This window comes from Prunus avium, chromosome 8, assembly GCF_965620075.1.
Source record: "Prunus avium chromosome 8, drPruAviu1.hap1.1, whole genome shotgun sequence".
NCBI lineage: Eukaryota > Viridiplantae > Streptophyta > Magnoliopsida > Rosales > Rosaceae > Prunus > Prunus avium.
Genome location: NC_142291.1, coordinates 474,514 through 487,826, shown reverse-complemented (window position 1 = coordinate 487,826; position 13,313 = coordinate 474,514). Strand labels below are relative to the sequence as shown.

Genomic DNA, 13,313 nt, shown 5'->3' with positions numbered 1-13,313 from the left:
AATTAATTAAGACAGCACCAAACTGCGCACTGCGCACAGATAACTTGTCCAAAACATAAATAAAATAAATAAAAAGTAAAATAATCGACAAAAAATTTAAAAGAAGAAAGAAAGAAACTACGCACAGAGAGAGAGAGAGAGAGAGAGAGAGAGAGAAAGAAAGACCAAAGCAGAGCGATGATCTGAGTCTGAGGAAAGCTCCAATTCCCTCCACTTTCTCCTCTTTCTCCTCCCTTCGTCTTCAACCCAGAAACCCTACAATTCCCAATTCCATAGATTACATACACCTATACATTCACAAACACGAACCCTGTTTTTTGTTTAATTTCATTCGATTTGTATCAAACACATTGCAATTTCCCCTTCATCCAACATGTCTATCAACATGAAAACCCTAACCCAAGCCCTGGCCAAGACCGCTGCGGTCATCGAGAAGACCGTACAGACCACGGTCCAGGAAGTCGCGGGACCCAAACCTCTCCAGGACTACGAGCTCTTCGATCAGATCGGGTCGGCCGGACCGGGTCTGGTCTGGAAGCTGTACTCGGCCAAGGCGGCTCGTGAGTCCAACCGGGCGCACCAGTACCCCACAGTCTGCGTCTGGGTTTTGGATAAGAAGGCTTTGTCGGAGGCCCGCGTGCGTGCCGGGTTATCCAAGGCGGCGGAAGATGCGTTTTTGGAGATCATTCGGGCCGATGCATCGAGGCTGGTGAGGCTGAGGCACCCCGGGGTTGTGCACGTGGTTCAGGCGTTGGATGAGAACAAGAATGCCATGGCAATGGTCACGGAGCCGTTGTTTGCCTCGGTGGCCAATACGCTTGGGAATGTGGAGAATGTGGCTAAGGTGCCTAAGGAGCTTAAAGGAATGGTAGGTAGCTCTAGTGGGCTTCAATTGTTTTTTGTGAATGACGGATTTGAGTTTGGATAATGTAATGTATAAATGCATGTTTGGTTCATTCCGGGCCTTCTGATTATTGCAAGGTAGTTTAAATCTGTGAAATGCTCGCTAGGATTTAATTTCTTTAATGTGGATCAGTAAATTACCCACTTGAATTGTAATGTAGCTGTGTGGTTTTGAGAATGATACATCTGATTAGTGTTAATAAGATGCCCGTTTCAATTTGAATGGTCCTATACAAAAGAAATTGTAGAACAAGAGTTGTCTGTATGCTGTGAAAACTGCAGCTTCCGTAGAACTGATAACTCACCAATAATAGATAAATTTGTTTAATATACATATTTTAATAGAACTGATTCTCCAACTTGATAAATTTGTTTGCGTAGCTTCACATTGATGTTTAATATGCATATACTCTTTTTTGACTGAGAGATCCAAGACCTTATGAGCAACTTCAATACTATTGGGCTTATTATATTGAAATTAGTAAAAGTAAAATTACAAGATGAGGACATGACAAGTTTTTACCCAGAACAGAATCTTTGTTTGGAAAATATATGTTTGTAAATGGGTTTGTAAATTTTGTGGGGGATGGGTATTTTCCATCTGTCCAAAGGAAGTATGCTGTCGAAAATATTCTTCTATGGAAACTGGACTTTTTTTAGTCAATTTCCTATCTGTCGGGCACTATGGGTTGATCCTGTGGTATCATAGCTTGCTCAAAAGGATTTTTGCTTGCCAGGAAATGGGTTTGTTGGAGGTGAAGCATGGTTTGCTCCAGATAGCAGAATCCTTGGACTTTCTCCATAACAATGCGCATCTTATTCATCGGGCTATATCACCTGAGGTAACAATTGTTTGTTTTCACAATATTTAAAATATGTAGAAGTGAAATTTGTCAACATTTGACCTCACTTAGAGATATTTTCTCTTTTGTTAATCTGGAGGGTAGAATATTTACAAGACTATATGCCCTTGTTGTCCGCGCTAGTTTGAAGATATATTTACTAAGGAAAAGACCATATTTTCATTTTATTGCTTGATATTTATTGATCAATTCCCTTAATGAATACAATAAATTTTTTTCTGGTCAATTACTTATCGTGCTTGTCCTTCAAGTTTGAGTTCCAAGGCATATTGAATGTCAATTTAATGCGAAATCATATTTCTGCAGAATGTCTTTATTACATCAAGTGGAGCTTGGAAGCTTGGTGGATTTGGTTTTGCAATCTCAACAGATCAAGCCTCGGGCAATATGGCTAATGTTCAGGCATTCCATTATGCTGTGAGTGAAGTCGTTGATAGGATTTGTAAATAAGCTTATTATACATAGAATTCTATTCCCCCTCCGCATTTGGTAATCTTGTGAATTCTTGATTTCTGTTCTCCAGCACATTATTAATATACATTTGGCTTGTAGATCTTGGTCTCTTATTCATTGTATCATTTACGTTTTGCATGTACCCACATTTGTGAATCTATGAATGTCTTCATTTTCTTCCTTGTTTCACTTCTATGTAGTTGCTTTTGCAACAACTTTGAATGATCTTTCTTGCACACCAGACTTCTTTCCAAATAGTTAAGAGTTTGGCCTTTTCTTTTATGAGCCATATGCTGTTTCCTTGTGAAAATGTTGACTTTCACTTTTTAGGTTTATTTATTTAAGCTTATTATATCAATGGAGAAGATCAATTTATGTGTTATTCAGCAAAAAAGAAGATGAATACATATTTTTCCCATGAGCCATGTGTACCTATCATTATTTGATTTGGTATGGGTTGCACAGGAGTATGATGGTGAGGACTCAGTACTTCCCCTTCAACCATCATTGAATTACACTGCTCCTGAACTTGCTAGGAGCAAAGAATCTTCAACTGGATGTTCTTCTGATATTTTCAGCTTTGGATGTCTTGCCTACCACTTGATTTCTCACAAGCCTTTGCTTGACTGCCACAACAATGTCAAGATGGTAATTTTGTTTTGAAGTCTTCACTCTTTCATACAAATGTGGGTGTTTTAATTGGTAGCTTTTTTCATATCCGGAAAACACAAAAATAGCTTGTATGATATGCTTATCTCCTTTAACAAGGATCATCACCAACTTCTGGCTGCTACTTCGCCTTCATTTAATGTGCACTAAAAATTGGTCATGCAAGTGATTCTCATGCTCGATCTATGATTCTGTATATGTTGTTAATTCTACATTTGTCTTCTGCAGTATATGAATACCTTAAGTTACTTATCTAGTGAAGCCTTTTCCTCTATTCCTCCGGAGTTAGTTCCTGACTTACAAAGGATGCTCTCTACAAATGAGGCTTTCAGGCCAACAGCAATGGATTTTACAGGTAAATACATGAACCTTATTGTAATGGAGCTTTTCCATATAGGGAAAACATTCCTCTGCTTCCAAACCAATCGATGTAAAATAGAGAGAAAAATAGAATACACAAGAGATGTTTGAAGAGACAGAGAAGGATAAGTTGAGGCAAAGTATGGCAAAATCAAGTCTGTATTACTATTCATCAATATGCCAGAAGTCTCAAAAACTATTACTAGAAATGTTATGTATATAGGCTTTGCAAAATGATTAAGGACTTAATAATAAACCTAGTAACTAAATTCCCAAATTCGACTGATTAAAAGTAAATAATAATTAAATCTCTTTTTTTAGTTTTAACAGATAGAAGCTAAACAATACTAATCTCATTTATTTATTTATGTCTAAATAAATAAAGATCTCCTTGCGTCACGAACCCCTCTCTCTCTCTCTCTCTCTCTCTCTCTCGATAATTTTCAGGGTAGTTTATATGCATTGCAACAAGAAATAATATAACGTAAGAGAAGATAAGAAAGAAGATTACTGGAAGATTGTGGAGTTCCTCCTCATTAGCAGTGTGGAACATCATTTATTGAGTTGTAGGGAGTTCATCAAGGCCTTAACAATTTTATGCTCTTATTAAACACTTCACCTACAAGTGTAAGTTGCAAATTTATTTGAATTGCCTGCAATGTCTCTTTCCTCTTAGCTAAACAGCAGAAAATGATAAATCCTTAGTGTGCAATGGCATGACCGTTTGTAAAAGCCCTAAGGCATTACTGAATCCTCCATCATTATTAAAGGTGAGAGTGCATGAGGAATTCACGTTGTTCTTTTCCTGATACATGACGATCACTCCCAAATCTTCTTGAATGCTCTTCGTGGAAAGCCAAAATTAATGTAGAATCATGTATAGAATTTGTTTGGTCATGCTTGATTATATTTTGTTGCTATAATCTCTGCAGTACATTTGGCTGGAATATTAGTGTTTCGTTACATACTAAGTGAACATGGATTGCCATTTAACTCAGGATCGTGTTTGTTTATAATATTATATTTTTCGCAGGTTCTCCATTTTTCCGGGATGACACTAGGTTGCGTGCTCTTCGCTTTCTCGACCACATGCTTGTATGCATTTGCATTTCAGCGTAACCAGTGCATGCTTCTATGATAAAGTTACCCCTGGAGTAATATATTAAAAGAAAAAAAAAATGTTCACAGCAATAAAAAAATTACTTGCTCCTAAATTTTTTATTTACTTGCAGGAAAGGGATAACATGCAGAAGTCTGAATTCCTGAAGGCATTATATGATATGTGGAAAGATTTTGACTCTCGTGTATTGCGCTATAAGGTTTGAGTTCATTCTTGTCTGATCAAGTGATGTGTCATTTATTTATCTCATCTATTTTTACAGTATATATGTTTTGTGTAATTAAACATGAATGTTTGAAGTATGTTGAATTGTTGATTTTGGAAACGAAAATTCAACAAACAAAGATTAATGAAATAAAGACCACATGATGATTTTTGTGTTTGGTTAAAGAAAGAAAGAACTCTTCAGTTACATGTGTCCTATATTATTTAGCTGTACTGGTGGAAAACTAAATTAATTGAAATCGGGGAATCTGGGTATCTGGTTATACCTGTTAGTAATTTGCTTTTCATGATTATTGCATTCTCTAGTTTGGCTGACCCCAGTGCTGCAGATATTAATTTTTTCAGTGGGACCGCTTGAATGATTGAACATGCTCTGTATTATCTTATTTCTAGGTACTGCCGCCGCTTTGTGCAGAACTCAGGAATTTGGTTATGCAGCCAATGATTCTGCCCATGGTTCTCACGATTGCAGAGTCTCAGGTACTAATTGCTTCACCTTTGTGATTGGAGATCTGCCATCACTGTACCTACAACAAAAGCTTTGTGAATTAAATCTTAAGCTATGTAACTGCTCAGGCTTGTGAGTGACTGTAAACGAATCCTGTAGTGCTTGTTATGGGGTATTAGATTATATCATAGTTCCAATAAAAAAGATTGTAGCAATGATGGGTGTTAGAGTTTTTATGTTTGGGTTAGTTCAGGCAGTCTAGCAAGTTTTATTTTTGTTGCTGTAGTTTGAAAGTGGTCTTCACTATGGGCTTCAATTTCTACAGACTTTGGAGATATATCTTTTAAGATTATTTGTTTAGATTGGAAAGCAGCCATCCGTTAATTTCCCAGGCCAAGTTAGTTTTTTCTTCAGGTTTTTCTGTATGCTAGAGGTTTGGGGATCTGGTTTTCGTCTAGTTTTTATATCTTTGTTTTAGCCTTCTTTTGTGGTCATCTTGACCACTGCTGTATTTTATTGTTATATGCAATAAAATTTGTTTCTTTAAAAAAAGAAAAAAGGAAAAAGTGGACTCCTTGTCCATAGTTGTTCACATGTCGTTTTTCAGAATCCCTGGAATGGGAAGAAAGCCAATGTTTTATGGGGCTGTAGTGTATTGGCTATTCTTTGGGTGGTTTGGTTTGAACGAAAGAGATTAATTTTTGAGGATCAAGCAGGTCGCGAAACAGAGGAATTGTGGGAGAAAGTTAGACTATGTTCTTCACTATGGACCTCGACTTCTTCAGTCTTTAGAGATGTCCTTTAGGGTTATTTGGCTGGATTGGAAAGCAGCCATTTCCTAGCTATAGGTTGTTTGTGCACTACTGGGGTTCTTTTGCTAGTAGCCTAAGGTTTGTTCAGTCTAGTTGCTCTTTCTTTGTTTCTGTTTCTTTGTGGCCAACTTGGCCATCTCTGTATTTTATCTATTGCAATAAAATTTGTTTCCTTAAAAAAAACATTTCGTTTTTCTTAAGAAAATATTAGTTTCTTGTCAAGAGAAAAATGTTGTCAGTTCACTATTTATATCTCCTAAATGGTTTCCCATTATTCATAGCTCATATTCCAATATTCTCTTCTAACTTCAATTTCAAAAAGTACCATAGAGGTAAGATGGGAATTATAACATGTCATTTAATTTGATACATTTTTCCCATATATATCACTATAAGTATAAATCACATGTTGGTCCTGCTTGAGACCCCCTTGGTTGCTAGGCTAACCCCCTCTGTGTTTTTTGTTCATGAACTAACATGAACTAACAATTATACCCAATCATTTTATTCCATATTAATATTTTTATTCAATTGGAGAAACAGCCATGGCTACTGGCCATGGTGGACTGGCATCCATGGGTGTAGAGGTGCTGATCCATTTGCAACAGGGGAAGGGCTGGAATGTATTTTACTTTTTTTTTCGGTTTTTTTTTTCCATATGTAAAATTAAAAAATTACCAACTAAGGGAGGGGCTAACTGAGCAAATGTAGGATTCAAATAATGCCACTCTAAAACATGTGAATTTTTAAATGATCCAGGCAAAGAATTGTGTAATGATTTCATCATTGTTATCACCATCATTTTTGCTGTCATCATTAACTGCCGTGACGTTTATATTTGCAAAAAGTGACACGATAATTAAGATATCAAATGATGAAGTACTGAGCCCAAAGTATTCTAAATACACACTCCTCTAACTATCAAACATACGCACATCTTCAGGGGACTGTGAATGCTTTTTCTTTCATAATCATGGGTTAGTTTTTCAATTGGATTAATGGAGTTGATGCCTTGAAAATTAATGTAGGATAAGAATGACTTTGAGCTATCAACGTTGCCAGCTCTTGTTCCTGTGCTGAGTACCGCTATGGGTGACACATTATTGCTGCTTTTGAAGCATGCAGAACTCATAATCAACAAGGTAAGAGAAGATGCTCTGTTCTTCATGGTTTAAAATATTAGTTGCATTCTGTAGTTTAATCCTTGTGGTCTTGTTTGTGTACTGTTGCTGTTTGGTGCATGAAAAGGGATGCTGATTCCTAGGCATGAAAAAAGATAAGGAATCTGAAGTTATTTAAAATGTTGTCCTAATGGATTTTCTCATACCTTTGTCAGTTCTATTTTTTTTTTTCTTCTCACATAAAGTTTTCATTTTTTTTCATGTTTATCGTGGGGTTTAGAGCCACAGTTCTCTGCGTAGTACTGTAGTTTTAATTTGGTTATAAGAAGCTGCTATCACAAATGTGCATGTCTTAAATATTATTTTTAAAACTTTGTTCAGTTATGTTTTGCAACTCACTCAATTCCTCTCAACTTAACTATGCCTTAATCCCGATAGTTTACTGCTTTGGGGTTGGCTATAAGAGTTCTATCTGATACTAATTGGGTTTCACCAGATGAATCTTCGGCCAGTTAACCCTATCCAGAGCTTTTGTTTTTGATTGTCAGAGACAGTGTCTTTCATTCTTGAACTTTAAGACACTGGAAGCCTGTACCATGCGGTATCAAAATGTTTTGAGTCTTTTTCACCTTTCCAACCATATATTCATTTGCTCTCTTATCAGAAAGAAAATTTGTTCATTAGCTTATTACTCCATGCAGTGGAGGAAGTTCAGAATCAAAGTATATCTCAGATTTATTAATGGATTCATTTCAAGCTTGTTTCTATGGTTAATTGTCGATGAACCTTATAAATATATCTGCTGGGCTCCAATAGACTACTACTTTGTTAGTAGATACTTTTTCCATTATTGAGTTACATTCTTATTTTGTTATGTATGTATTGTAGACTATGCAAGAGCACTTGATATCACATGTCCTGCCCATGATCGTTCGAGCATATGGTGATACTGATGCTCGCATACAGGAGGAGGTTTTGAAAAAGTCCTCTTTCCTTGCTAAGAAACTTGATGCTCAGGTGAGCATGCATGTCATTCTTTTGGAATGTATATATATATATATACGTGTGTGTGTGTGTGTGTGTGTGTATTCTTCCAATTTTTCTTCATCATCAATGGTTAGACATGTTTATGGAGTTGCTTTTGTGATACGATAAATTGTTGGAGAGATAAAGTGTTGTTAACAACTACTTCAAACATAAATCATAACAACACAGGACCAAATAAAAAATTATAGTCTCCTATTTAAAAGGAATATCTGCAGTCTAAATTTAATGTTGAATGCTATTTTTGAAAGAAATGGAACAAATGTTGGTTTATTTGGTTATCCAATGATGAGCTCATGATGTGCTGGCTGAAGTTTGCCATTCTGTTTGAAGTAGATCCTAGCTCTGTGAGCTTAATAATTATGCGTTTGGCATATTATAAGTTACATTTCAGTTGCTTGAGATGTTTTTACAAAAAAAATTTGATTTATTTACCATTAAAGCCTTATACTTCAACAGTGGAGCTCTGTACCAAATTAAGTGAGTTTCTGGATTATACCCCTGGCTATTTTGAAGTTCATCTTATTAGATGTTTTTTCTTTTTCTTATATACAAAAATGTTTGTAGCACATGGACAACGATAAACAAAAACTATATTATCTGCTTAGAGTTTTAGTATCTTTCTTGTGAATGATCATTTTACTAGAGCTACTAGTATGTATTGTCTTATATTTTCATTCTTTCCAGCTAGTGAAACAAGCTATTCTGCCTCGTATTCATGGCTTAGCTCTCAAAACAACTGTTGCAGCGGTATGTACACTTAATTGATACTTTTTATTTGACTTGTCGTTTCTTAGGTTTAATTTAAGCACATTCTTGTTATGCATTCACCTTAGATGATATCAATATGTTCTTTCCATTTGTGCATTGGATCTTATCACTGTTGTAACATTTTTGTATGAGCATTCTAAGTTAAAAGACGTTTTGGTCCGCTCATTGTGAAATTCACAATGAGAGGTACTCATCGTTGTTATCGTCATGCATTCCTTTGTCCAATGGTGTGGAACTGGCTAATGTATTCTGGTTTTATTTTGTTTTCTTTTCTATGCAATATCTCATATTATGTATATTTTTCTCTAATTTTTTTTATTTACTTCTCATGTAAGTTTTTGTCAGCCTCTTGGTCTCTTATCTTCTACTTTAAGTTAACTAATCGTTCCTTTGAGTGTCACTCCCTTTCTTCTCCTATTATATTTCATTTTATTGTGCTTTAATATGTAGCACTCTATCCCATAAAGAGTAGTTGACCTAATCATAGTTATTTGGACCTTTAAAAAAATAATTTATAAACGCACTCTTTTATCACCTAGTGTACCACGAGCTTGTCTGAATTTTGTACATCCTGTGCTAGTTGTGTATCGCGTGCACATATATTTCCTGTCATTTTGCATTACTGATTCTTAATGCAGGAAATGACTTGATTCAATGGGTTATTACCTCCTAACTTGTCAGAAGTATAATTATTTTGTTTGTTGAATTTGCAACCCCCATATACTGCTTCTTTAATCCCACTAATTCTTAAACCTTTTGATTGTAATGGGTTTGTCCATGTTTCTACTTTTGAGGAAGTTGACTCACTGCCATTCATTAATTAGCATACATCATGAAATGACTTCGTGCATATCCTTGTTATTTCATCGAAGGACTTCTAAGCAGGGTTTAGTGCTGAACTCGTGATGATTAGTGTAATCCTACTTTTATCTGATTAATGAGAACTCAGTTTCTTTGTAGGGCCCACCATAGTATATCTTTTGCTACTCCATCATAGGCTTTTGTGATTTATTTACTTATGCCATTCTCCATTGAGTGTTTAGTAAGTAGATGCTGGATTGTCTCCATAGAGGATCTATTTGGCATAAATCCAAATTGGCTATCAGGCAGTGTTTGATTCTTCCATTATATTTTGTTTTTCCACTTTCCCATATTTCATAGCGTGATTCGTCAATTCCTCGAGGAGTTTACAGCTCCGCATCCCTTTTATTTTCATATATTGGTATTGTAGTGCTCTTCCTCCACTCATTTGCAGTGTATCTTCACTTTAAATTTTATTTGATAGTTTTTTTAGCCACTCAGCTCTTACATTTTCATAGTTTTTGGTATTTTTAAAATATGTTTCCCCCATCTTTGTAAGTAACTCCACCAAACTCTTTAGTGTTAATTGGAGTTTCATTCTTATATTTGGTTCATTGTTTCCAATTAATAGTACGACATTTAATAATCCTTGAAAATCCTTTTCTCATATATCGAAATGTATTTCCTATTAATTTTTTTTTATCTAAACTGTCTTTATCTGTGAAGTATGTTTTTTAAGCACTATCTATATCTGGTTCTACGTCCATCCTATTTGGATTTTGTTTTCAGTCTATTTTTATTAATAAAGTCTGTTCCTTACACATTTAACTTGGTCCACTTTCCATGTGAAACCTTTCTTTTTCTTTTGCTAAATTTGTAAATTTCTCTGTGTCATTCCCCCTCTGTTTTGATTGCTGTAAAGACAGATTTCTCATTTTATTTTTAACCAATATAGACGTCTTTATACTCCAAAACTGATCATTAACCTTATTTTCGGGAGTTACCCTGCCATTTCTCGTGATGAATCTTCTGCCCGAGTTTGGTTACTCAAATATCCTTTGGTTTATTTGTGTATTTTGAGACCGTATTATTCCTTTGGACAATGGAATGCTGTTGACACTAAATTCAAAAAATCTAAAGGTGCCTTTAGTTTTTGTGGATCTAAGGTCAATGGAATGACAGTTCAAGACGAATGAAGTAGAGATATGTTACCGCTATTTCTTTAGTACTGGATTCAACTATAGCTCTTAATTCAATGACATGTTACCCTTGCCAAAAAATAAATATGTTACCACTGGTTCTTTTATTCGTTTAATTTTTGTGGCTTAACCTTAATGTAAGAATCGAATATGAACTTCAAATGTGCTTCTTTTGGCAGGTGAGAGTCAATGCTTTGCTTTGTCTAGGAGATTTGGTTCCTACACTTGATAAGCGTGCTATTTTGGATATTTTGCAAACAATTCAGCGTTGTACAGCAGTTGACCGTTCTGCTCCTACCCTTATGTGTACCCTTGGGGTGTCAAACTCAATTCTTAAGAAGGTAATAGTTTCCAATAATGAAACTGGCTTTGGAGTTGCTTTATTTGTCTCCCTTATATTGTTATGTATTATTTCAATTTACAACTCATTGTCCTTACTTCATGATTTTCAGCATGGGGCGGAATTTGTTGCAGAGCATGTCCTCCCACTACTCACACCTCTTCTTACTGCCCCGCAATTAAATGTTCAGCAGTTTGCCAAATATATGCTCTTTGTCAAAGATATTCTGAGGTATTAATTTACATTGTCAAGCTTCACTCTATTGTGTTGGGGGGATTTGCAATGTCTGCGTGTGCTTACATACATGCTAATCGGTTTCAGCATTATGTATTTGGTTTTTTACGTCTTTTAGTTTTCTGATATCAAGTGTTATTCTCTTTTTATGTAATGGTTTTGTGGCAGGAAGATAGAGGAAAAACGGGGAGTTACTGTGACGGATTCTGGAATCCCAGAGGGAAAACCATCTCCATCTGCCAATGGGCTCCAGTCCCAAGTCCCAAGCAAAATAAGCGGAAATGTCGCCACCGCTGCAAACGGCAGTCCAGGATGGGATGAAGATTGGGGCACCATTAGAAAGCAGCCTTCCAATTCCCTCCAAAATTCTACAAATAGCATTACCTCAACTTATCCCATTCAGGGTATTGAACCAATTCAAGTAACTTCTTCACAACCAAATTCCTTGTTGCGAACTGCAGTATCTAGTCAGCAAACACCCGTGTCATGCCCCCCAGTTGATATAGAGTGGCCTCCTCGGGCGTCCTCTGGAGTTACCCCTCTTGGTGATGCTGAGAAGCAATCAAATGCAGGAGCATCATCCAGTTCCAGTTTTGATGACATAGATCCTTTTGCCAACTGGCCCCCACGGCCTAGTGGCTCAGTAAGTGGAACTGGCCCTTCCAACAATGGTGCAATAGAATCGCCCAGGAACAAATATGGTCCCAATTCATTCTCGAGTACATCAAATAGTATGAACCTCTACAGCAACGACAATGACAGTTGGGCCTTTGGCACCCAAAGTTCTGTTGAGCAAATAGGACTGAATCAAGGCAACGCAACTTTGAATACTGGTAGTTTGGGTAGCTCAGGTTTTAACCCCCAGAGTTCTATTGGGTTTTTGAAACAGACTCAGTCCATTTCAGCTTCAAGTGCTTACACAGATAAAAAGTCAGCTGATTTGGGATCCATATTTGCTTCTGGCAACAATGCGCAGACAGCACCTAGACTTGCCCCTCCCCCATCAACTGCTGTAGGTCGAGGAAGAGGTAGAGGGAAGGGTGCTAGTACAGTGTCTCGGTCCAGCCATGCCAAATCAGCATCTGGACAGCCACCCCTTTTAGATCTGCTATAAGCTTATAATACAATGTTTGTATCTTCATTAACGTAGGATAAAAAAAGCAGCACAACAAAAGATTTGTGAGTGGCCCATGTAGAGTATCCCTGCCATGCTGTGTGGAGAGACTGTTTTTGTAAATGATTTTGAGATACTACGTCATATTTCTAGCGTGGCCGACAGGAGCAGCTCTCGGGGATGGCAAGGTTTGTTATGTATTTGATCTATTGTGCTTAGTTTGTATTTTGTTGCGATTTGGCACCAAATTTTGCATTGTAATTTGAAAGCTTCTTTTGTTTAATTCTTCTGGATAGTATATTCTTGGTTGCAGGCCCAGCTTCAGTGACTGGGTTGGAAATCAATAAAAGAGATTAAGGTTGTAAATGCTATTGGAATCTCTACCAGACAATATTTTTTACTTCATTTGATTTATTTTTACATGAGCGATGTTCGGAGAGGAGACTAAATGCTCTAAACCACTTTTAATTACAAGCCCCTTGCGATGCATTGCAACACATGAATAAGTGGATGGTAATAATTGGAAAAACTTAAATAAATAATTCCCCCATTTCTTATGATTGACCTAATATGCTTTCAAAGTTTGCCATTTATTATAAAAATAGTGATTGTGTCCTTTGGTCTCGAAAAACAAAAATGGTTTTAAGAGTATGATCTAGGGCACAATGATCATGTGCAATCAACTTCATGAGAAGATGGTCGAGATGTATTTGAACATGTCCACAGTGGCGATTGGCTTTTCAAGATGAGTTTTTGATGGCTACTAGCCACTTCTTCCTTTCTATTGCAACTACCTCTTCAAAAAGTAATCCCAAAGCATAGCACATGTCATGCAT

At 36.5% G+C, this 13,313-nt stretch overlaps 1 protein-coding gene across 1 annotated transcript; it reads left to right on the top strand.

Moving 5' to 3' along the window:
- The first annotated feature begins 89 nt into the window (after positions 1 to 89).
- On the top strand, positions 90 to 12,848 carry LOC110757373 (SCY1-like protein 2 A). Its single transcript, XM_021958965.2, has 14 exons — positions 90 to 868; positions 1,641 to 1,745; positions 2,073 to 2,183; positions 2,685 to 2,867; positions 3,117 to 3,243; positions 4,282 to 4,343; positions 4,481 to 4,567; positions 4,987 to 5,073; positions 6,882 to 6,995; positions 7,863 to 7,991; positions 8,706 to 8,768; positions 10,969 to 11,130; positions 11,242 to 11,360; positions 11,532 to 12,848. Exons 1-14 carry the CDS (start codon positions 374 to 376, stop codon positions 12,475 to 12,477), a joined length of 2,790 nt encoding a protein of 929 aa, XP_021814657.2. The 5' UTR covers positions 90 to 373; the 3' UTR covers positions 12,478 to 12,848.
- Positions 12,849 to 13,313: the final 465 nt, after the last annotated feature.

Coding starts and splice junctions, on each gene's coding strand:
- LOC110757373 (XM_021958965.2), top strand. CDS start 374: ATGTCTATCAACATGAAAACCCTAACCCAAGCCCTGGCCAAGACCGCT. Junction 4,344..4,480: donor GCTTTCTCGACCACATGCTT/GTATGCATTTGC, acceptor ATTTACTTGCAG/GAAAGGGATAACATGCAGAA. Junction 4,568..4,986: donor CTCGTGTATTGCGCTATAAG/GTTTGAGTTCAT, acceptor TCTTATTTCTAG/GTACTGCCGCCGCTTTGTGC.